At 52.0% G+C, this 21,602-nt stretch overlaps 8 protein-coding genes across 8 annotated transcripts; 4 read left to right on the top strand and 4 right to left on the bottom strand.

Moving 5' to 3' along the window:
* Nucleotides 1-19: 19 nt before the first annotated feature.
* Nucleotides 20-547, top strand: P153DRAFT_78230 (uncharacterized protein). The gene has a single exon (XM_033673395.1). The coding sequence runs from the start codon at nt 191-193 to the stop codon at nt 467-469; it is 279 nt and encodes a 92-aa protein (XP_033520860.1). The 5' UTR covers nt 20-190; the 3' UTR covers nt 470-547.
* Nucleotides 376-1,137, top strand: P153DRAFT_78271 (uncharacterized protein). Its single transcript, XM_033673396.1, has 2 exons — nt 376-909; nt 979-1,137. The coding sequence occupies exons 1-2, from the start codon at nt 588-590 to the stop codon at nt 1,077-1,079; spliced, it is 423 nt and encodes a 140-aa protein (XP_033520859.1). The 5' UTR covers nt 376-587; the 3' UTR covers nt 1,080-1,137.
* Nucleotides 1,138-1,965: 828 nt separating this feature from the next.
* P153DRAFT_399244 (S-adenosyl-L-methionine-dependent methyltransferase) lies at nt 1,966-3,780 on the bottom strand (the record flags this gene model as incomplete). The annotated part of the gene is made up of 3 exons (XM_033671711.1): nt 3,374-3,780; nt 2,573-3,139; nt 1,966-2,484 (listed from the first exon to the last, which is right to left on the bottom strand). Exons 1-3 carry the CDS (start codon nt 3,626-3,628, stop codon nt 1,966-1,968), a joined length of 1,341 nt encoding a protein of 446 aa, XP_033520858.1. The 5' UTR covers nt 3,629-3,780.
* Nucleotides 3,781-4,228: 448 nt separating this feature from the next.
* On the bottom strand, nt 4,229-7,516 carry P153DRAFT_297519 (Na(+)/H(+) antiporter 2; the record flags this gene model as incomplete). The annotated part of the gene is made up of 2 exons (XM_033664161.1): nt 4,229-4,600; nt 4,697-7,516. The coding sequence occupies 2 exons, from the start codon at nt 7,514-7,516 to the stop codon at nt 4,229-4,231; spliced, it is 3,192 nt and encodes a 1,063-aa protein (XP_033520857.1).
* Nucleotides 7,517-9,602: 2,086 nt separating this feature from the next.
* Nucleotides 9,603-12,102, bottom strand: P153DRAFT_378051 (uncharacterized protein; the record flags this gene model as incomplete). Its single annotated transcript, XM_033669774.1, has 3 exons — nt 9,603-10,223; nt 10,276-11,291; nt 11,340-12,102. 3 exons carry the CDS (start codon nt 12,100-12,102, stop codon nt 9,603-9,605), a joined length of 2,400 nt encoding a protein of 799 aa, XP_033520856.1.
* A 1,766-nt stretch (nt 12,103-13,868) lies between these two features.
* Nucleotides 13,869-16,657, top strand: P153DRAFT_369177 (uncharacterized protein). Its single transcript, XM_033668699.1, has 5 exons — nt 13,869-14,126; nt 14,175-14,830; nt 14,880-15,150; nt 15,206-15,286; nt 15,337-16,657. The coding sequence occupies exons 1-5, from the start codon at nt 13,874-13,876 to the stop codon at nt 16,464-16,466; spliced, it is 2,391 nt and encodes a 796-aa protein (XP_033520855.1). The 5' UTR covers nt 13,869-13,873; the 3' UTR covers nt 16,467-16,657.
* Nucleotides 16,481-17,885, bottom strand: P153DRAFT_425044 (Clavaminate synthase-like protein). The gene is made up of 2 exons (XM_033672516.1): nt 17,550-17,885; nt 16,481-17,501 (listed from the first exon to the last, which is right to left on the bottom strand). Exons 1-2 carry the CDS (start codon nt 17,718-17,720, stop codon nt 16,632-16,634), a joined length of 1,041 nt encoding a protein of 346 aa, XP_033520854.1. The 5' UTR covers nt 17,721-17,885; the 3' UTR covers nt 16,481-16,631.
* Nucleotides 17,886-18,175: 290 nt separating this feature from the next.
* On the top strand, nt 18,176-20,676 carry P153DRAFT_359454 (PIN domain-like protein; the record flags this gene model as incomplete). Its single annotated transcript, XM_033666870.1, has 8 exons — nt 18,176-18,551; nt 18,602-18,699; nt 18,748-19,354; nt 19,394-19,611; nt 19,667-19,753; nt 19,803-20,052; nt 20,103-20,331; nt 20,382-20,676. The coding sequence occupies 8 exons, from the start codon at nt 18,176-18,178 to the stop codon at nt 20,674-20,676; spliced, it is 2,160 nt and encodes a 719-aa protein (XP_033520853.1).
* Nucleotides 20,677-21,602: the final 926 nt, after the last annotated feature.

Here is a 21,602-nt window from a genome sequence, read left to right as displayed (position 1 = left end):
CAGTCTGCTGGCGTCGAGACAACAGTTCTATTCCTTGGCAGATGCGTTGATACCCCTTCTGATACGTTTGCATGTGAAGCAAAAAGAAGCTCAATCCCTGCTTCATGCAGCGCAGCAGCTTGTTCCCCGCATTTCCCATTCCGCCGATGAAGCGCCACGACATGCAACCCAGCCAAGCCAACAGTCAAACATGAGCGACGCCAGAAAGTTCCGCCGACACACAACAGCTCCTCATCCCATGTCTTGGCCATTGGCAAAGTCATGCATCCACTTCCTTGTCAGTCTTTTTATTATTATTATGGGATTCCTGGCGAATCGTCTGATAGACACGCAATTCGGAGCAAAGGATGCTGAGCTGTCAAAGCAGTCGCGTGCTCTCGACGCGATGCAGGAAATTACGAAAACAACCCGGCGGAACGGTCCGGCTTTACATGTGCTTTTACGACGAACCCATACAGATCGAACGTGATCTCACGAGATCATAGACCGATTGCCCGAAACAGCAAATCCCTCAAGTTGCAGCTGTGACTCCTCCCGGCGCCTCGGCACACCTGGTGACTCCCAGTCAGGTGCTCATATATAAGAGCATGCGGTCCCATGATGTATTCGATTACAACAAAGCTATTCAATTCATCCAAACACAACTACAACCATCAACATCACAGCACTCGACCGATCGACCAGACAATTCTCCGTCCAAGATGCCTTCAATCGCTAAATTCCCTCCTGCCCGCGTCTTCCTCAAGACTCCCTCGTCACCCATCTCGGCAACACGCAGGTCGGCGTTGGCCGGATCAAACCCTCTGAGCCCTCGTTTCACTACCTCAGCATCCAACGCATCACCGAGTGTGACCTCGTTTGCGTCGCAACCGACACGGTCGAATGCTACAACTACACCGAGAACACAAGGTGAGTTCTGGATTTAGATGCGATAAGACGTAAAACATGGACTAATAAATTGTGAAAGCGAATGCGTAGCTCCCTCCACGCCGTTTGAACGAGATGAATCCTTTGTCACGTTTCGAGAAACAAAAAACCACCAATCAGGCACATCCAGAAAAAAAGCGAGTCGATTTTAAACCCTTCGAGGTCGTTGATCTGCTACACTGGCCCGCATCAAGCGCTGAGCGGGCATTGTTCCACACATGTCTCATGACGCGGGACGTCGACGATGCGCAGAGCGTACAATTGAGCATCAAGGGAAGCAGATCAGGATATACCTAGGGAGAGAAGAGGAGCGGTACACCCACAAGTCTGAACGGGATGTCGAATGAATGGTCCAGGTGTTAGGAGATAGGGTGAGAGCGGGCTTGTTGATCCTGCGAGCCAGGTTAGACCTAGACGTATCGTACCGACAACGAACGAGTATATCAAAAGTTTTCGTATCTCTCGATCTTGGATTCACCGCACGCGCCCGAGACCCACTTGGAAGCATGACTTTGATGTTGCCTGTCTGGAACGCCGCACAAGGCACCGAAACCCACATATGATTATGTCCTCCCTCTTATTATCCACTTTAGCGACCTTCTAGATCTCCATTCTCACGTGTCCTCACGCGTTCTCACGTGTGTCCTGCTGCCTGACCCATTTTATCTCTATATAAGTCATCTTTCTAGGTTCTCATTTTCTCTTTTTTTTTCGCACACTTACTAAGCTGCGACCACCGAGATCAAATTATCGGCCAGTCTAGCAACTTCGCCTCCATGGTACGTTGGGGCGTGGAGCTGCTATGATACTCCTGCTGGAGCTTCAGCGGCGAAATTTTTGCTGGACCGTGTACCTTTCCATCGATCATATCGCCGCGGGCGGTAAGTTGAAGAAGAGTGGGCTCAACAAACCTAGTCGAACCTGATGTCGGACGACAGAATCAAGAGTATCACGCCATACCATGCATAAGAACGATAAGGAGAATAAACCAGATGAGATGGAATTGGATTTCTAGCAAGGATGCCAAGTTCCCTGCGCTCATCCCCGCCAAACAGCCTCAAGCACACACATAAACGTCATCGGATCCGCCTTGATACTCACGATATCGTACCTCTCATCCGCCTGCTTGAAGATGCTCTTCCACGCCGATACAGGTCTCTCCTTTGCACTGAATAGCGCCATCATCCTGAGATCTATCGCGGTGCCATAGGCCTGCACACTCCGTGGCAACTCTTCATCGCTCGGCTCCTGCTTACCCACGTAGTCGACAAATACGACACGCGCTCCGGGCTTGAGTCCGGGACGCAGTGCTTGCAGGATGGCGACTGATTCCGCGTCGGGCCAGTCGTGTAAAATCCACTTCAACATGAAAATGTCTGCCTGTGCGGGCTGCGGGTCGAACATGTTGTGCGTGAGGAACGAGACGCGTTCCTTCAGGTCCGCGGGGAATGTCTTTTCAAAGACGGGGGCGACGGTGGGGAGGTCTTGGACGACGATTTTGAGATTTGGGAAGGTCCTTGCGAGAGCGATATCATCGTGGCCTGCGGAACCACCGATCTGGGGTGCGTTAGCGTTGAGTCTATCTACAGAATGAAGAAGAGCATATGTATGTAAAACGTGAGTGTTGGGAGGGTAGGAAACTCACATCGACTACCGTAGCATCACCCGCTGCCTTCCAGTCAACTGCTTCCAGCACGAGATTCTCCGTATGGAACAGGTCCTTGATATACGCCATGAAGTTGACAAAGTTCCTCTGCCGCCATCCCTTCTGCTCCCCCTCGCCGTCGTTCTCAAGCATGTCCCACGAATTCTCAAAGTTGCCCCACACGCCGCCCGAATGGCATAGCTTGAACGCTGTCTCCTTGACGTTCTTTGTGAGATCGGGCTTGCCCTGAGAAAATCGGCGCAGAGCTTCGGGTAATACCATCATTGGCGGACCCGCTTCATCTACAACCATTTGGACCAGGGCGCAGAGTCCAGAGTCCTTTGCGAGGGCGGCAGAGCGTGACGTGTGAGAGACGGACGTGGCTGAAGGGGATGGCTTGGTGAAGAAGCGCTGTGTGACGGCGTGGTGGAGGACGCGGTCTACGACTTCGACGGGCAAGTTGATGCGTTTGGCAATCTCGTCGAACGTCGCTGAGCCATCGACGGGAACGGCGGTCCAGAAGTTGAATTGGTTGAGGATGTTCAGGCAAGCAAGGTCTGGCATTGTCTAAGTAGTCGTCAGCATATTACTCGTGAGCAATCGAATAAGTGTTTCCATCCTCTCCCCAACCCGTCTCTCCATATTGATATCTCTTGCCCCTATCATAAGCTGCTGACGAATTTCTCAAAGTTATGTGCATCAAACACAGACCAGACGCTCCCACACCAGAATTTCCCAGCTTTTACAATCGTAAACAACTAAACACAGCTTCGAACATAACAAATCATTTCCAATACATACCGTATGAACCCAGTTGTACACACTTTCACTCGGCCCCTGACTGAGAATATACATATCCTTCATGGCGTCCTCCAACTCCTGCCTCGCCATGAAAAACCCATCAGGCAACTTCTCATACTTGATCGGACTATCAGCCTCTAGCGTAACAGGCGAGACCTTCTCTGCTTCGAGCTGCTTCGTCATACGAGCAGCGAGCTCTGTGATCTTAGCCGCGAGGCTATTAAGTGTCTCGGGTGTGTAAGCAATAGAACCCATCTTGAATGGCAATGGAAGAGAGGAACCGTGGGGGGAAGGGGATGCAGAGAGAAGAGGGGAACAGAGAGGGAAATATACTTTAAACGGTCCGTCATCGGCTCTCGTATGCTACCCACTCCACCTCCACACCCAAGCAACGTCGCTGATACCGTGTGATGGACAGCAAAGGGCTTCATGATCTGATAGGCCAGGCGTGAGAATTTTTATCAATCAGATTAGATTTACCAAGGCGCCAAGAGAAGCGCCAATTGTTTTTAACTTCCAATCTGGGACAGCCGTTCCGATGACATGCAGGCACGTGGGACGGAGCATCGGTGATGTCACTCTTGCATATGCGGTGAGATTTTGTGTAACATCAACGAGTACTATGCAGAATGACTGACATTAACAACTACTATTCAAAGTTCAAAAACTACTCAATATATCCCACGTTGTACTGGTGCCGTGTCTATACTCATGCCCGCTAATATGCAAATACAAACATGTCAAATGAAAACATTCCATCTGCAGCATATATCATTCCAACGCCTTGGCGCCATGCCAGATAGACAGCAAAATCATCCCCACATAAACGACATCCCATGCTGAAGTCACAATCGATCATTTTCTCCCCAACAGCCTCCCAAGGCCGCTCTTCTTTCCGCTTTCATGCTTTACTTTTTCTTCCGCATCTTGTGCGGCACGCTCGTCTTTGGTGGGTATACGAGGCTGATCCGCAAATCGGATACCCGGAGCCCTTGGTGGTTGACGAATCTGCGTCTGCTTCTGCTCAGCTACTCTGTTGTGGGTACCGCGGCCAGTCTCGAGCGGATCGCCAGTCTCTTCGCCTTCAGAATCGGAGTCTGGAGTCTCATCTCCCATTACCCCGAGTGCACCGAGACGACGCTTGCGTTCTGCTGGTGTCTCGCCTTCGAAGCCAATTCCGCCTCGTGCTTTCCCCTCACTTGGAGAACTTGGAGGTATCGCACGTCGCTCGTGACTAGCTGATGGAGAGGTTGATCCCTGAAGAGCGGCAAGGCGGCGGCGGCGTTCTGCAGGTGTCTCATCGTCACTGTCTTCCACTGCAACTTCGTTATCCGCCCGCTGCACAGCTGTTGCTGATTGTTGGGTCGCAAGACGACGTCGACGCTGTGCAGGAGTCTCATCCTTGTTATCCTGAAAGTAGTTTTCCAGATCCTCATGCATCGAGTGGAAGGGAATGTCTTCCTCGTTGCTGTCCACTAGAGTCAACCCTTCAGGACCACGAGCCCGTCCCTCCCTTTCGGCTGCAGGAGATTCGATCTTCTGAATCTCCGCCTCGCCCTCCTCACCAACAACCGGAGGAACATTCGCCTCTGAGGCTGCGTGTCGGCGCTCAGCATCCTTGTGGTCTTTTGCTTCCTGGTTTGCTTCACGTTTCACGGCCTCGGGCGCATCGCTGTTCTGAACGAATTTAGCACGAGCCTTCGGATCCAGTTGTGACATCTGCTGGATGAACTCAAGCTTGCTCATCCTACGGCCGCCAACGTTAACAGTAAAGCGGAGACGGTCGTCATCCTCTTCATTAACGACTTTCTTTGACTTCTTTGTACCTGAAGGCCCAGCCTCTTCATGGGTAGTGGGGATTCCCATGTGTGTTCCCATTCTCTTCAAGCTCTGGATTGCACGGCCCGAGCTTTCGATCATGGATTGGCCACGCTGTGTGCCGGGACGCTGGTCTTTTGGTGCGTGGGGAATGTCGTACTTCTTGATGACCTCTCCATCTTCGTCTTCGACAATGATGGTGTTGCCAAACTGATACGCAAGAGCTGGTCCACTCTTCTTCGCGGGCTTGTGAGCTTTGGGAGGTTCGGCCACTCCTTCGTCATGATCGTGATCATGATGGTGGGTAGCAGTGAAGCTCTGCATCCGCTTCCGCCAAGTCTTCTGAGGATGTTCGATCGCGTCCATTGCCTTGCCAGGTGCCTCCTCAGTTTTACCGCCGTGCTCCTTCTGCGAAACACCATGCTGAACATCTTGCTCCTTCATCAGTCTTCGTGCGTACGCGTTATCAGAGTCCCGTCTTTTCGCGCCATGCTCTCCATGCGAATCCCTGACACCCAAAACATTGCCTTCTTCATCTTCAACAACGGTTTTGTGACCCTCTTGGTAGATCTCTTCTTCCGGCTCTTCCTTCATCTTCTCCTTTCCGTTTGACGAGCTATCGCTAGATACAGCATTACCGTCTGCGAACGCATCACTGTCCTGGGCCTTTTCTTCCTCGCGCCTGGAGGGGGCGATGGCTGACTGAGAAATCGGTCCACCTGGACCTTTGCCAGCATCCCAGCGTTTCCGCCGATTTGACGGGCGAACAGAATTTGAGCGGCTGGTATCGTCGTCCTCTTTCTGACGACGCAGGAAACCGCCCGTAGCCGGCAGCAAACCTTCACCGTTACCATACTCCCCTTTCTCGTCCATGGATGATATCGACTGTGCACGGCCAGACATGGAAGTCCGCGACCGAGACTGGATGCGCGGAAGACGATCCATCCATTTTGGTCCATCCTCGTTTGCTTGAGTATATGAAAGAGAGATCGTTAGCGTGTTGATGCGTTTGCCAAGTGTGAAGACGGCAATCGAACTTCCGTGAACCACGATACTGACGATGACGAGGAAGCATGTAATCGGCCAAATCATCTCGATGATGTTCAAATGTTCGAACCCTTCCTCGGGGAGCACAGCTAGGGGAGTTGTCTCCTCTGTCTCCATCTCAGCTCGTGCAAGGATGGCAACGAAGAGGCCACCGACACCGATTGGACCAAAATGTCCAGCAAACAACGCTTCACGCCACGTCTTGATATCCGGTATGACCGGCTTGAGCGCAAGCATGATGGGGATGCGGCGGAAGAAAATTACCAAGAGACCTAAGACCACAAGACGCCATGGCGTGAGTCCAATAATGTCTGGGGAGTTGAAGGAGTCCCAGGGAATGATAGTGCCGAAGTAAACGAAGAAAGCCAAATTGATCAGCAGATCGATAACGTTGGAAACATGCGATTCCTCGGTTTTTTCAAGAAACCAACCATCGTTGGAGAAGCCTATACCGCAGGCAAATCCAACAAGCAAGTCGTCCAAGCCGAGCAAACTACCCGTCCCGGCACACCAGAGAGCCAGAACGAAGTAATACACGAGGAAACTCTCTCGGTCGATCAGGTCTTTTTCATGGGCGTAACGCACAGCACGACGAGCGAGATAGCCAATGACAACTCCGTATATAGCACCAAAAAGACATTCGTAGAGAATAGTATAGCAAATCCAGTGATAGGCAACCTTGCTAGAGTCTGGGCGGTAGCGAATAAGGTAGATGGCCAGGTAAACAAAGGGGAAGGCCATGCCGTCGTTGCAGCCTGATTCAGCTGAAAGCAAATCTCGCAGATGTTTTGGGACGCGCTTCGCGAATTTACCCTTTCCGACGACTGACGAGGCCAGGACAGGATCGGTGGCAGTAACGCAGGCGGCGACGCAGAGACTGTCGAGCCAGTTGAGGTGAGTATGGAAGAGACCCCAAACGAACAAACTCGTGATTAGCCAGCCAAACGTCATGACGGGGATCAGCAAGAGCGTGACGGACTTCCAGTGCTTCTCCATGTATGCTCTCGGCAGTTCGACTCCGACGGCGAAACATTGTACAACCAGAACGATGCGCGAGAACTCGAGAGTGATCAGATCAACATTTCCCCACGTGGATGGATCTATGAGATTGGCGGCATGCGGGCCAAAGATTATGCCACAGATTGTTGCGACGGTAGCCTCGCCAATGTAGAGGCGCTCCTTGATGACCGAGGAACACAGCATAAACAGGCTGGTGAAGCCGCCCAGGATGATGTACACCAAGTGCGGCTTCGTGATGGAAAGGTGATCCCACGCCATGTTGATGTGCTTGGATCCGTGTTATCCGTGTGTGTGTGGGTCCTTTGTAATGTGCCCAGACGTGCCCAGCCCAAATATTATGTCCGCTTGCTCGAAAGCTTATGTGGCGACGCGTCTAAACGAGGGTTTCGTGTTGTCGTCCGGTCTGCAGAGGCTGGTCGACGAGAGTCAAGTAGGTAGTCCGGCGCGCGGCGGATCGGCCTAGGCAGGCGGGAGAGAAAATGCGCAGAGTCCTGGCTATCGAAATAGTCGGCGGTCGGTGTGAAAAGCTGATCGCGAAGCCGGATACATGTAGGAAGAATAGCCAGTCGCCCACCGAGAGTGCGCAAAGCAGCTGGTGATGCGGGAGAGGTCGGGAACCTGGGGATGTGGGGAAGGCGCGGTGGGTGCAGCCGTTCTGTGTGCTGGGTCAGCGGCGCTGGAGCTGGAGGGCAGAGAAACAATCAAGCAGCACCAAGAGAAAAGCAGAAGAGCGTACCAAGCCAATTGCAGCCCGGCGTCCACTGGCTCAAGTCGAGGCTTAGAAGCGAGGAGCTCAACACACGCAGGAGCGGGTCACGCTCAGCCTGTCTCCCTTGCTCTTTTATGGCGCTTTTTGCGGCGCTTTTGCGGCTCCAATCGTACCTCTATGCGCGTTGCGGGCGTCCCGAGACGGTCTCGGTGCAGATTGCAGGAGTTGGCAGCGCAAAAAGCAGAGAGTGGAAGTCGTCGATGTTATACTAGCGCATCATTATCGTAGCTAAGGTCTTGGAAACCTTCTTGGCCGACGCCATCCTTCAACAATCATGGCCAGCCGCGGATGCCACTACGGCTCGCAATCGTTTGACTTTCCATAACCGACACGCGTCGTTTCGATAGAGCATTGATCCGATGAGACCAGCAGAAGCCTGGAGATAGAGCACACGTCTGCAGACATACAAACAAGAAGGCGCTAACGAATATGTTGAAAGAGCAGTCGTTGTTCAACAATGGCCTCAAGCAAGGGTGACGGTTGATTCTCTCCGATGGTGCAAGCCACGTGCAAACCATCCCTTTTCTTCGTGCAACACGGCAAACCCTGTACTCCCTCACGAGAACATGGCACGCTTGGTCAATTGCTCCGCAAGCTCCCGACGCGCTCTCTACCTAGAGAGAGAAGCTTTTGCGCTCTTTGGGTGCCGGAGAATTCAAGTAAAGCCAATCTCGTTCCCGCTCAACCGCTACCCTTGCACCACCATACGGTATCAGCAGTACTTGGCAAATATGTAGCTCACTTGTCAAATAACGCCTTTCATGCAGGACTTGGCATCGTCGCGATCGCCATGCGAGTGCGTCTCTTACTAATACACAGATGTCTCGAAGTATTCGCTGAACAGTCACTGCTAGCTAGCCTCTATGGATCAGTGGATCACTCCCCGCAATATGTCCGGGTTGAGCTGAGCCGAGACGCCCCCTGTCAATACAGAATTTCAAGAGCGATGGTGAGTGACGTGATCTACCGTCTGAAATTAAAATGTCGTCTGTGTTGTCTACACCATGAAGGAAGCTGTCATGGCAACTACAAGAGAACAGCCCACATGCACTTCTCCATACGTATCACTGAGCAATAATCGGCTGTTTTTATGTTTCATCTCTCGAGCAAGGATGTATCTAAGGCCGGAACCTGGTAAACACTGCGCAAGGAAGGCATGTCAAAGATTTGGCGATGAGACGATCGATAGTGAAAAACATAATAACAACATATGTTGGTTGTATATACAAACCTGTGCCGTTGTAGATCTCGCGGCAACATATATACAAAGAAGTCCAACTCCCGGTGCATCAGAAGCACCTGAATCCTCCCCCATAAACGCCCCAACTAAGACCGCGATCATTGCATTCTAAGCCCGTTCGCCAATGTGCAAGCGCGCAAGAACCAAAATACGAAATTCGTTACGATGCTCCCCCATATACACCACGTTCCCTGGTCTTTCAAATGACCTTGTTACCCAGACTATGCACAGATCGCTTGCGAGCCACAAATGCCGAAATCTAATCCATCTCTTTCATGTCGTCATAATGGTTGGTCCAAGCGTGAAGACAGTCTAGCCACGAAATTGAACATTGGTTAATATCCAACCGGCAACCATGTCCTGCGCTCATCCATGCTCCGATTCGTGCGTCCTCCAGGCGTCAGAGGAATTTCGACACGCCCGCGGTCGTTCCGTTCGTGATCGCTATCTTCGTCATACGCGTCTGATAAGCGTGAAAAGTAGTCAGCCAAACCACTCGTTGGTGAAGCAATAGTCTCGTAAAGAGGGGGTGGTGTCTCTAAAGGTGGCGGTGGCTCTTCGTCAGAGAAAGCTGGGGGGTTAAACGATGGTACTCGCATGAGATGGATCGGTCGTTGCACGTTGGAGTTGATTGGGCCGCCAATGTGCGCTGCTTGAGGACGTGCAAGGCTAGGGGGTGGTACGGAAGCATTCGAATTACCCCTTGAGCGGGCGAGTGAGTCCAATGTTGGAACAAAGCCACTTGGCGACGTGCGCCGGGCGGCTGCATTCGGGCAGCCACATTCGGGTACATGCGCTCCATTAAGAGCCGGCTCAGCGCCAGAGTACGCAGGTAATGCCGTGTTCGCTTGTGTGGCCTGACAAGAGAGAATGTGAAATGGAGAATCTATAGAGATCTCGAAATGTCGTCTTTTCGTGGGGTCAACCGCATCGGGTTTTGACAGGCGCATGACGAGCTGTTGTTGTATTAGCTTGCTTAACCATCCGACGATAAGGACATCAACATACCTTTATCCAATGATGTACTTGAATGTTCTGATATGTTGTATCGAAGTGCAACTTCGACTGCTTGTCTTTGTCCCCCCGCATGTTATGACAGCTAGGTAGCTGCACGTTGAATTCCATCTCTGTGGGACCAACGTTTGCATCCCCAGCAAGGTTACCTAAAAGATTTGTGGGATCTTGCACTTGCACGTCCTCGCCTCGGGAAGCGGCAGCTCTCTGGTCATACGGTACGCCGCCTCCCGAGACTATTCTCATTGTGCTTCCAGGGAAAGTACTTGTCGGTGGACCATCTGCCCGCTTTTCGAACAGCTGGACTTTGCGAACAGGTTCCATTCGGTGTACCCGCTTGTTGTTGCAGAAATACTCAGTGTTCTCCGTCACAAACACTTTGATCCGGTGGCATTGTACTTTGGCCAGGGGCGTTAGTTTGAATGCAATTGGTACTTGAGCACCCAGAGGAAAAGATTTGCCAGAGATGACGATGTCGTAGTGCAACTGGTCTTCCCAACTGCGGCTTATGGCAATTGGTTCAATTTGCTCCAGGGAGCCTTCCGATGGCGCTCGAATGAGCTTGACTTCCTTTGTGCCGACCAAGTTCGTACGGAAAGCTCCAGCTCGTTCAACAGTTGCTTCCAGCTCGTATTTGACGGAGCCGAGATCAACTTCAATTGTTTCCGGGAGATGGCTGTCCAACGGGAGTTCGAAGTTGTACATGTACTCGCCAGCGTTGAAGGATCTGTAACCTTTTTGCGCTACCGACGGCCCGCCTGAAGGGCTTTCACCTTTTCCAAAACTTCGCGATTGGTTCACTGCCAACGATAACCGCTTCGCCTCTTTTATTGTCAGGTTTGTTGAGGAAGGGTTCGGAGAACCGCCCATGCCTCCAGAGTTCTTGTAAAACTCCACTTGGTGTGCTCCAGTACCCGCTTCTGCATTTGGGAATTGAGCATTGAAAAACGGCCATGTGTGGCTCATCAGTATGTCTACTTCTTCGAAATCTACTTTTTTTGGTGGAATACCTGTGACCAGTCAATAAATAGCAAACTGCACTGCAACGAGAAACTCACCCTCGGGCCATTTCGTTAATGCCTTGCCTCTGAATTTCAGCGTGACAGCCTTCAACTTTGTTGGTTTTGTAATTTTCAAGACCAGGGATCCACGAAGCATCGCGGTGTTTCGTTCAGAATATTCATTTTGTTCGAAGCCGCGGAGAAACAAAACAGGCTCTGTGAGAACGATGTTGACGTTGACTCCTCCTCCAGAAGCAACGGGTTTATCCTCCGAAAAGGGTTTCACGCTATTGACTAAGCTCTTCGCTGATGATCTTCTAGAGGACTGGAATGTCTCTCTAAGCTCAGGACGGTGCGAATCCTGTGCAGCTAGCGATACCGCGTGTGTACCCAAGATGCCCGTGGAGTTTCTTGGGCTGGACCTCATCTCGCCGGGTGCAGATGATCGCCCGCCTGCGAGAGGAACTGCTGCGTCGTCTTGATTGCTGTTGGCGGTTGATTGCGGAGGCACAATATCTTTCGCGTCTGGACTGGGCGCGGTGAAATGTGTGTCGATAAACGACCGCAGATAGCGTTTGGCGCTGTCTCGAGGGCCCGCCAGCTTTACGGTGAATTGTGTTTTATTGTTCGTCTTCCGTCTCTGGTAGCGGAGTAGAGTTGGATCAGGGGCTACGTGTGCGATGTGGATGCGATGCGGTCGTCGATGTCGTCCTTGGAAGATACCGCGGCGGGCGCGTGAGGAGTCGAAAAGATGTTCGGGTATGTACCGTAGGCGTCCACGATCAGTGTATACGTTGCGGTACTCTGTACACTGTGCCATGGCGAAAAACGCAATCAGTATACGTCAATTGCAAGTGAAGGGTGCGATAAGGCACGCTGGGGCAGGGCAGTATATGAAGATTTATAACGAAGACGGATATGTCACAGTCGACAACAAATACATCCGTGCGACTCTTGAAGATCACAAACAAGACACAAAGGACTGCCCAGCCAAGGTAACACAACCTTGTCCGCTATTGATGCTTTGGGAAGGCGTACCTGGGGTTGGGCATGCGAAACAAAGAGCCCGAACTTGAGGTGAAGGGGAGATGAGACAGGGACTCACACGTCAGAAATGTATGTCAAGAGGCTTCTGTGAGTATTACAAGAAATTCAAGTAAACCTCAGTCGGTAGTACAGTAGTGCAGTGGAGCGACGTGTCGGAGTAGTGCGGGATTCCCCTGCTGGTGAAAGCGTGTGTTGGCGTTGTTGATGAATGCCTTGTCAGGACAATGACAGACGCAGAACAGGGACTATGGGTGTTTTGAGTTTGACCAGTCTCGCCGACAGGTTTGCTACCCGGTCGCAATTCAGAAGCAGGGCAGTGCGCAAATGCAGATGCGCCGACCGGATGTGCAGGGAGCAGAGGCGGATGACGCGGAGAAGTGCAGCAGTGGGTGGAACTCGGCGGGGTTTGTAGGAGAATCTAGTCGGGAAGAAGAACCTTGGGCATTCAGCAACGAGGAGGCAAAAGTATTCAGTCACGACGGCGTCAGTAGTGTACCCTCGTCGAGATGATTACGAACAGGGGGACAGGACTATCTTCGGTCCATATGCCAACCATCTGGTCATGTCGGCTCTCTCAAGACAGCTACATTACATCATGTTCTGCACCAGAGGAGCCAGATGTGGACGAAGCGCTGCAGGGCTCCTCCACTGTCTGGCCTCTTGCAGATTAGCGACCGAGTTACGGAGCACTCGGCAAGGCGCTGTGATCGCCGACAAGCCGCGTAGACTTTGTTTGAGCATGTGTGGATGCCATGGTCATTGGCGCGTAGTGACCAGATGATCAAGGACCAGAGTGCTCAGCCACCGCAAGCTGTCAACAACGCACCACCTCACCACCATAGCGTGGGTCAAGTGCAAGCTTCCTCGATGGCCATGCCCGTGCCCATGCCCATGGCCAGGACATATCTCAGCTCGAGCCTCGTGAAATGTCACCAAATTCGGTGCCCACGGCAAGACCAGCGGGTGGCCCGGCAGCGGATGACAAGGCATGGATTGCATACCTATGATGGCAGCTTGGGAGATGACAGCAACGCTTCGGGCTCATCAACAATGATCATCTTCCGGGGGTCCCGATGCAGAGTGACGATAGGGCAGCTTCATAATACCAGTGAAAACACGGCTAGCTAGTGGCAGCGTGGGAGTGATTTGGAAACCGACATCACCGAAGTTATTCCCGATGCGCAGAAGCACACGATCAAATCGCGTCTAGATCTGGACCGAGTGCACTAGTGGGAGTGGATGGGCCATTGCCACGTGATCTCGTGCTCCACTGCCACGCGCTTTCGACATCGCGACTGCGACTTTGGCATGTGGCACTGAATGCCATGGACGCGCCAGAGGGAGGATACGGTCAGCTTGCCTTCTGCCCACGCACTCGAGCATGCACTTACAGCGCGCAGGAACGAGCCAGCTGCCCCTCGCCGGGGCAATCCTCTGCTGCACCTCCATCTCCCCCGAGCAGCGCGTATGTGCTGCAGATATAGTTGAATATTCTTTCTTGCTGATGCCGTGCACAGGCTCAGCTTGCCGCCATTGGCGCGCAGATGGGCGCGACCATCAAGCTCGATCTCACCTCGGACGTAACGCACCTCATTGTTGGCAACACCGACAGCGCCAAATACCGCTATGTCGCCAAGTCGAGGGAGGATGTCAAGGTGCTGTCGCCAGCGTGGCTCGGGGCGCTCCGAGATGTCTGGATCAAGGGAGACGATAATGTGGACATGGCTGCGCTGGAAGCAGAATATCGACTTCCTACGTTCTTTGGGCTGAAGATTTGCCTCACTGGTTTTGACAACCGTACGTGAAGTAGCACACGCGCGGCCGGTCACTGCTGACAGGGCACAGCGGAGCAACGAAAGCACATTCAGGAGACAGTCGACAAGAACGGGGCCGAGTACCATGGCGACCTGACCAAGTCTGTCACACATCTCATTGCATCTACACCCACGGGCAAGAAGTACGAGCATGCGCTCAATTGGCGCATGAAGATTGTGTCGCTGGAGTGGTTCGAGCAGAGTCTTGAGAGAGGTATGGTCCTCGAGGAGGCCCTCTTCAACCCTACAACGCCTGCTGAAGATAGAGGGAAGGGTGCGTGGGACCGCATACAAATCACATCGCCTGTCCTGGGCAAGCGTATGCGAGACGCAGAGCCTAGCCCGGCGCTCCATTCTTTCCGACGAAAGTTGCGACGTTCTGCGAGCACCAAAATGGGGAGTCAGAGTCAAGCGTTATGGGCTGGCATCACGTCGGCAAGCTTGGAGGTACCGAGAGACGAAGAGGACGATTGGACTGAAAACGTCCCCGCCAACCAAAGCGTGTCCCGAGCTCACTCACCTACAACACTAGCAGGAGAGACCGCTGCTTTGCATGCTGAGTCGCATCCTAACGCAGATTCTACGGAGGATCTCAGTGGGCCTCCGTCTATACCTCTTGGCGACGATGCCCACGAGGGGGTGTTTGGAGGGCGCATCGTACTTACTCACGGCTTCGACGAAGAGAAGGCATGTCACACCAGAAAAAGGCTTCGGGCTTTGCTAACAACCGCCATAGACCAAAATCCTGCGAGAGCACCTGGACAGCAATGGCGCACGCAGCATTCTGAGCGGTGACATTGACAGTGTCTCGTCTGACGATCTGAGACGGGGTTATCTCGTAGTTCCTCACGATACAGGGGCTGATCTTTCGTCTCTTCCAGACCGCGCCCGATCGAGTCTAAACTTAGTTACCAATTGGTGGGTCGAGCGCTGTCTTTACGGAAAGCACCTTGTCGACTCTGAGGAAGACGTGCTAAGCAGACCCTTTGATAAGTTGAGCGTTAGCGGTAAGTCCATAGTCCCTATACGCTTCAAGTTCTAGGTCACTGATGCGCTTTCCAGGTTTCTCCGGCCTAACGGTAAACTCCACCGGCTTCGTGGGTATTGAATTGTTACATGTAACCAGAGTGGTTACACTTATGGGTACGATATTGACTACTCTCACCTGATGTAGGTCTGACAAACTTTGGCAGGTGCTACGTATGATGAGCAAACTTCGCGAAAGGTCTCGGTCATGGTCTGCAGTACTCGGAACCCAAACGTTCAAAAGTTGAAGTTCGCTACAGACTACCGCATACCTGCTGTGCATGCAACATGGCTCTGGGAATGCGTGCGCACGGGTCAGTTGCAGCCATACGGCGACTACATGCTGAATACGCTTACGCCACCGCAACCTCAGAGGCCGAAACAACAAAACCGACCGTCTCATGGCGACCGACGTACTGTGTCCGTTCCTGAGCCCAAGCTCCAGCAGAAGAAAGCGCAGGTGGTAAAGATGATAACCAAATCCCAAGGCGCACAGCGCTCACGTGCGCTCGATCTTGCTCCTTCGGCAGATGCGACACCTACCTCCACAACGAACTCAGCGATACACCAAAACGATTGCACTAATTCTGCAGGTTTGTTTGACGATGATGCTCCTCTGGGTGGATTTGATGGCGCAGCGTCACTTCCGCTGCGGGACATCAGTGCCAACTCACCGAGGCGGCCCTCAACATCATCCACAGGCTCAGGCACGCACCTCAAGAACAAAGCAAGTACTAGGGAGAGAAGCTCATCAGCGGAATCTCTGATCAGAGCTACATCTGCGCCTCGTAAATCCAAAGCCGCACAAGAACTGACACCCGACTCCGTAACTTCCGCACCTGTCTCCGCCATCCCTGAATCTGTCGTACCAATCCAACAGAAACCACCTCCAGGTGCAGAAGAAGAAAAAGACTACTCCGACATCCTCGCCAAACTCCGCGCAAACCGTAAAGCAACACCCACACCCGCAGACCAAGCCGGTGAAAAACGCCGCAAACGGAAACAACTAGGACGTGCTACCTCTACTCGCTCGAATCCGTCTGTGGGGGACAGTTCTGGAAATCTTGGAGCTGAGGATGATGTTGAGGAGAGCGTGGTGGTAGAGGAGTATCAACCGAGCCAAGAGTTGGGCTGGAATTCACCAGGTGCGGCGAAGGCACGGGAGCAGATGATAAGGAAGCTGGGGGGCACAGTCGAGGAAAGGAATGTGCTAGTCAAGGGGATCGGGGAGGTCAGGGATGTAGTGAGTGAAACAGGCGGAATTGGAGGGAGAGTGGGGAGGAAGAGGAGAGGTTGAAGCTCGATCAGTTACATATGGCGGTGATTTTGGATTTCGTGCATAGCGTATTGTATGGGGTTTGCATAGCGTGGCGTCCATACTGCGTATCATTAGACGTCTCTCGTCTATGACTTTCGGGGTACATCTAAGACTTTCGGGGTACCTACGTGTGGCCCTTCCATCTCATAGCCCATATGTCACTTTCAACCTCCGATCCAAATGCTGTTTCGCCGTCAGAACTTCTCCATCCCCTTCTTCGCTTAGCCCCAATCTCCTTTTCTGGCCCTTCAACTCCTCTCTCCCCTTCTCGCCAAATTCCCCAATAACCGTACTGGGCACGGTATCCAATTTCACCTCATCTAGAGGATGGCAGAAATACGCCATACTGTATCTTTCCTCGCCACCACTGAACGTAACGCGGTGAACTGTGCTCTTCAACATTCCATTTGTCCAGAAAGACAGCAGATCACCAATATTGACCAGTATCGGTGGAGAAGAGTTCTGGGAAGGGTCGGGGTTTACGGGGACAGGTATCCACCCATCTGCCGTTTGGAGTTCGAGGCCTGCCTGACCTGGGAGGCGGAACAAGAGCGTTACGGAGCCGTAGTCCGAATGCGCGCCCGCTCTGATGGACGCCCCCTCCCTCGCTTCTCCAGGCTTGGTGCATGTTTTGGGATAGTATAGCATTCTGAAAATCGAGCCCGAGGTTCCCTGGGATTGATCGTGTCGCATGCTGAAGTACTGGGGATCGGGGATCTGCAACGCGGTGCCGAGGAGGGAAAGGATGTTTGTGCAGAGTTTGTGACAGGATGTTTGGAAACGTGATATCAGGTCGCTGGAAGTGGAGAGGGGAAGAGGAAGGGGCTGCAGAGGGACATCCCGGGATGGAGGGGCGATGTTGAATGCTTCCTTGGGATCACCGCGTTTTGTGCCTTCTGGGTCGAGAGCCTCGCCCTGCATGGACACCCAGCCCCGATTAATGCCACCTGCTTTTGGAGAATGGATTGCATACTCAGACTTCTGAGAGGCAGGGGAGGCGAAGAAATCTTTGGACTATTTTGATTGTAAGAGAAGGCCACGTTGACTCTGGGATAGACTTGCCAGTTCAAACATATCGTCAATGTCCTTTGGTGGAATGGTTGTGCCATCGTTCTTGATGAAGAGAAATCCATGCGCTGAAGCCGCCTCAAGTACTTGGCAAGCGACCTGTTCAGACGGATTTGAGATGTCGATTATTGGAATTGTAGTATCACGTCCCTCAGAGTGCGCCATCTTTGTTTCTGATACTGAGAAAGTCGGATGAACGATAAGATCGCAGGTCGCTGTGTAAAGATACCTTCAATATTACGATGTAGCTGTAGGTTGGTAGGATTAATCTGGACAGCTTAGATGTAGGGTAACAGGGCGTACACTTGAAGTCCGCTTGATCAACTTGAGTTGTGCATATGCTTGTCTCTCACATGCAATCCAAGCGATATGATTGATTGTACCTGAGCTAGTCGAATCCGGTAAGAGCAGAACCAGGATCATGCGCCAAGCGGGCGAGCATCGTAGCTTCCACTTTCGCGTTCCCGTTGCTTTATCACCACCCCGCATTCGATACGCGATTGTCCCCCGCTTGCCTCATACGCGACTGATCACACTCGCTCTCACGCACCTACATCGCTATCCACCACCCCCGCCATACATTCACTCTCAACTTAGATTACATACGCCCGTCACTCACCATGATTCGCGACTTCGAAGCATGGAACGCCAACTTTGAGGAGCTAGGAGATCTACATGAGCTCAACGGCTGTCGCGTGGGCATCGAAGCCGCTGACTATCTTAACCACCGTATTCTCAACCACCCTCGCGCAAAAGAGCCGCTCGTCCCCGCGCTCGGAGGGCTCCCGTTGGCGTTGAAGCAACATATCGAAGAGGACCTGGACACGTTCGCAAGTCTCCAGATTGAGCCGCGATTCGTCTTCAGTGGGATAGACATAGCAAAGCCAGATGATCCATTCCGGCAAAAGCAAATGGAGGCTGCCACAAACGCCGAGGCCTGGAACCTGTACGACAATCATCAGGCTGAACCAGCTGTCGACAAGTTCGGGCAGTCCAGTGAGAGACACGCATATCCGAGCCAATGGACGTAGGCTGATTATTGTTAGAATACGTCACAGCCGAAGACCTCTTTCGCGCACTACAGTCCGTTCTTGTTGAAAGAAATATATCGTTCGAGGTTGCGCCGTACAGTGCATGGGCCCAGGTAATGATCGCAGTTATCTCTGCGGTCGCGACGGCTGACACAATATAGCTTGCATATCTCGAGAAAGAAGCCAAGGTCCATGCCATCTCAGGCGCCTCTGAAATACTCCTCTTCGAATGCGAGAAGGTCATAACTCAGTGGAATTTTGAGGAAAAGACATTCTACTTCACACGGCGATCGAAATGTATCGCCGACCTCGAGAAGTTTGCGGGCAATGGGAAGATCACAGAAGACATTTTCGTGGATGCTCTCTTACTCGCTGGGACTTCATTTCTCCCAACCCTGCCAAGCCTCAACACACCAAACCGAACGGAGCTGCTGAAGCCGCACAGCGCGATCAAGATGATCATGAGTAATGGTAGAACAGGTTATTCTGTAGTCATGAACAACCGAGAGGATCCACGGTTCGAACAACTGAACTACCTTGACAGGTATCGCAAAGCGCGCCTGGCCGTCAAAAACCACCCAATCTTCACAACGGATGGCGATTACAAGCCTCTGAACTCGGGTTCTCTGCCAAACGATGCGCACGAATACCTCGGCGCGCGACTTCCAAACGAAGTGTATTACTATCTGTCTCAGGGTCTCATCAACGCGCGCATCCTCCAATGGCGCACTACTTGCGAAATATATGAAGTCCCACCGATGGACGGAGGTGAGTCGCCGGAATATCGTAGACTTGTGAGATTGACAGTCAGTCCGCTCCGAACAGCAGCCATCAATCTTCTCTCAAGCGCCCTGCACAACTGGTACAGACACAAGGATCTGACCCTGAGATGTTGGTTCCCGGATTCTACAGGGAAGCCTCAGTCGAGCGTTATCAGTATGAAAGGTTTACCTGAGACCTCCACGCTTGTCGACACCTGGAACGTGAAAGAAGCCACGTTCAAATCTGTTGTCGCAAAACATGAAGTCAGTAAAACGACAGGGAGACATATCGCCTTGCGCAGTACTGACAGTATTCAAGGGATGTGGTCATCTTGGCGCTGCCATTCTCGCCTTGCAAGACACTGAATTCGTTCCCAAGACAGTCGGCAAGAAGGTCCTCAAGAACGTAAGTATCATATCCAGCTAAATGTGCTGTAGATTAAAACTTTCCATAGCCGTTATCCTCACTCGACGAGATTGTATATAACTCCATATGGCGCTTCCTTGCATCACGAGACTATATCGACGCAAACCACAACCTGACCTCATGGGGCAAGTTCCTTGCGACTGTCATTGCCAGTCTTAAGGGCAGAGCCGAGCTTGAAGACGCTGCTGTACTCGCTGTTGAAATGCTTCGTCTGGGTCTTTTGAACGGCGATATCAACATGTTCCCTGAGTACAATGGCGCACCGATGCGCGGTAGCCGTACGTTTTCCTGCTTGTGTCAGATTCATCTGTAGCTGACATCTTCACAGAGCAAGACCGAGACGCCAATATGCTCATATCTCGTATTGCTGGTCTTAGTATCTTGCATCACCGACCGATCGGCTTTACGGGGCCTCTCAGTCAGCACCTTCTCGGTTACAACTCGATCGTGAATGTCGTCCGTCAGACACTCCGTGACCTGATCGAAGTTGCATCCACACAAATGTTCTTGACCGCTTGTTGCGATCGGAAGACTGATCTCAAAGTCGTTGCTATGAAGTATGTATAGTCCCACCATTTTGTCACTTTCAAGCGCTTATTCGAACCAGATTGCCCTTCCTTCTACCCAACAACTGCGCCCTGAGTATTGCCGTAAAGTCTTATTTGGACGAGCTACTCAGTAACGATGCGGACCCAACATCACCATCAACAAAGTCGAGAGTCGTCGAGACAGCTTCTACGCGTTACTTTCCACAATCCCTGGACTTACCCGGCGACCTACAGACTGCGTTTGCGTTGTGGGACGCCATCTACAGTGGCGTCAAAGCAGGTGGCAGTATCGTACCGGAACCAAGCAAAAGTCTCTGGACGGAGACGAATTCATGGTTAGCTGCGAGGCGATAGGGTCCCTTCTGCTTAACAATACCACTTTGCCATTGCATACCAGAGTGTCACAATCAGTAGAGACGTAAGTGCCTGCTGCGTGTCTTACACGAATTGTAGCAAGCCAGACGCAGGATCATCATGATCCTGCTTTTCTATAGGCAGTCAAGATTTGATGAAAAGCTACAAAAAAGTGTCCTGATGCTTCAACGTTTGTCTTTCAGTGTACTTCGTGTTTACCTGCATTCTCTCTTTTTCATCTCTTTTCGCCTTGAAGACTGTGTCAATGCACGTCGGTCACAGTGACTGAGTTCAAGGTGACAATCCCACCACGTTCGTAATGTAGCACCTTCTGGCCTTTTATATTTCGGTTTGTCTATCAACAGTCGAGTCATCCAACTACCGAGAATTCTGCCATGCATCAAGTTGTTGCGGCGCCAAGAGGTAGTAGTACCTGACGTGATTCTAGAAGAATTGACGTGCCCGCATGGGTACGATATCGTCATTTGACATCGAATGGTCTACCAAGATACCTAATTCGATCGCGGAATGAAGTTGCGGGGTCAAAAGAGCCGATCAAAGGGTGGTGAATGTGTATAGTCGATTGTTGTCTTTCCCAAGCTACTAGTCATTTGCGGCCTCAAAGGAACGAGTACAGATATACGAAAATCATCTCTTCTATTCCCCAAGGCTTGCTTATCGCGCAAGTTTGCATGAGGGAGGGGTTTCAACGAGCAGGGTCTAGACTATGCTATTCTATGGAAGTGCTATCTAGGCACATGGTTTCGCGTAGGTGCTGCGTGATGGTGAACGATGCAGCCACGTTCTCGGGAGTTCACACAAGTCTTGCATCCCTATCAAAGGATTCGTCTCCGATGTTGTGCTTTCGGCGCATCCGAGACTACGATCCAATTGCTGTCTCGCAATTGCTTATCATAGTGCCGAAC

Source organism: Dothidotthia symphoricarpi, assembly GCF_010015815.1.
Source record: "Dothidotthia symphoricarpi CBS 119687 unplaced genomic scaffold P153scaffold_17, whole genome shotgun sequence".
Taxonomy (NCBI): domain Eukaryota; kingdom Fungi; phylum Ascomycota; class Dothideomycetes; order Pleosporales; family Dothidotthiaceae; genus Dothidotthia; species Dothidotthia symphoricarpi.
This window is presented reverse-complemented; position numbering and strand designations above follow the sequence as displayed.

What these genes read in the sequence shown, in the direction of transcription:
- P153DRAFT_78230 (XM_033673395.1), top strand. Translation starts at nt 191, where the DNA reads ATGAGCGACGCCAGAAAGTTCCGCCGACACACAACAGCTCCTCATCCC.
- P153DRAFT_425044 (XM_033672516.1), bottom strand. Translation starts at nt 17,720, where the DNA reads ATGGCGCACTCTGAGGGACGTGATACTACAATTCCAATAATCGACATC. An exon ending in TTGACGATATGTTTGAACTG is followed by an intron (nt 17,502 to 17,549) that starts GCAAGTCTATCC and finishes CAATCAAAATAG; the next exon opens with TCCAAAGATTTCTTCGCCTC.
- P153DRAFT_78271 (XM_033673396.1), top strand. Translation starts at nt 588, where the DNA reads ATGCGGTCCCATGATGTATTCGATTACAACAAAGCTATTCAATTCATC. An exon ending in AACTACACCGAGAACACAAG is followed by an intron (nt 910 to 978) that starts GTGAGTTCTGGA and finishes GCGAATGCGTAG; the next exon opens with CTCCCTCCACGCCGTTTGAA.
- P153DRAFT_369177 (XM_033668699.1), top strand. Translation starts at nt 13,874, where the DNA reads ATGGGCGCGACCATCAAGCTCGATCTCACCTCGGACGTAACGCACCTC. An exon ending in CCTCACTGGTTTTGACAACC is followed by an intron (nt 14,127 to 14,174) that starts GTACGTGAAGTA and finishes GACAGGGCACAG; the next exon opens with CGGAGCAACGAAAGCACATT. An exon ending in TGATAAGTTGAGCGTTAGCG is followed by an intron (nt 15,151 to 15,205) that starts GTAAGTCCATAG and finishes TGCGCTTTCCAG; the next exon opens with GTTTCTCCGGCCTAACGGTA.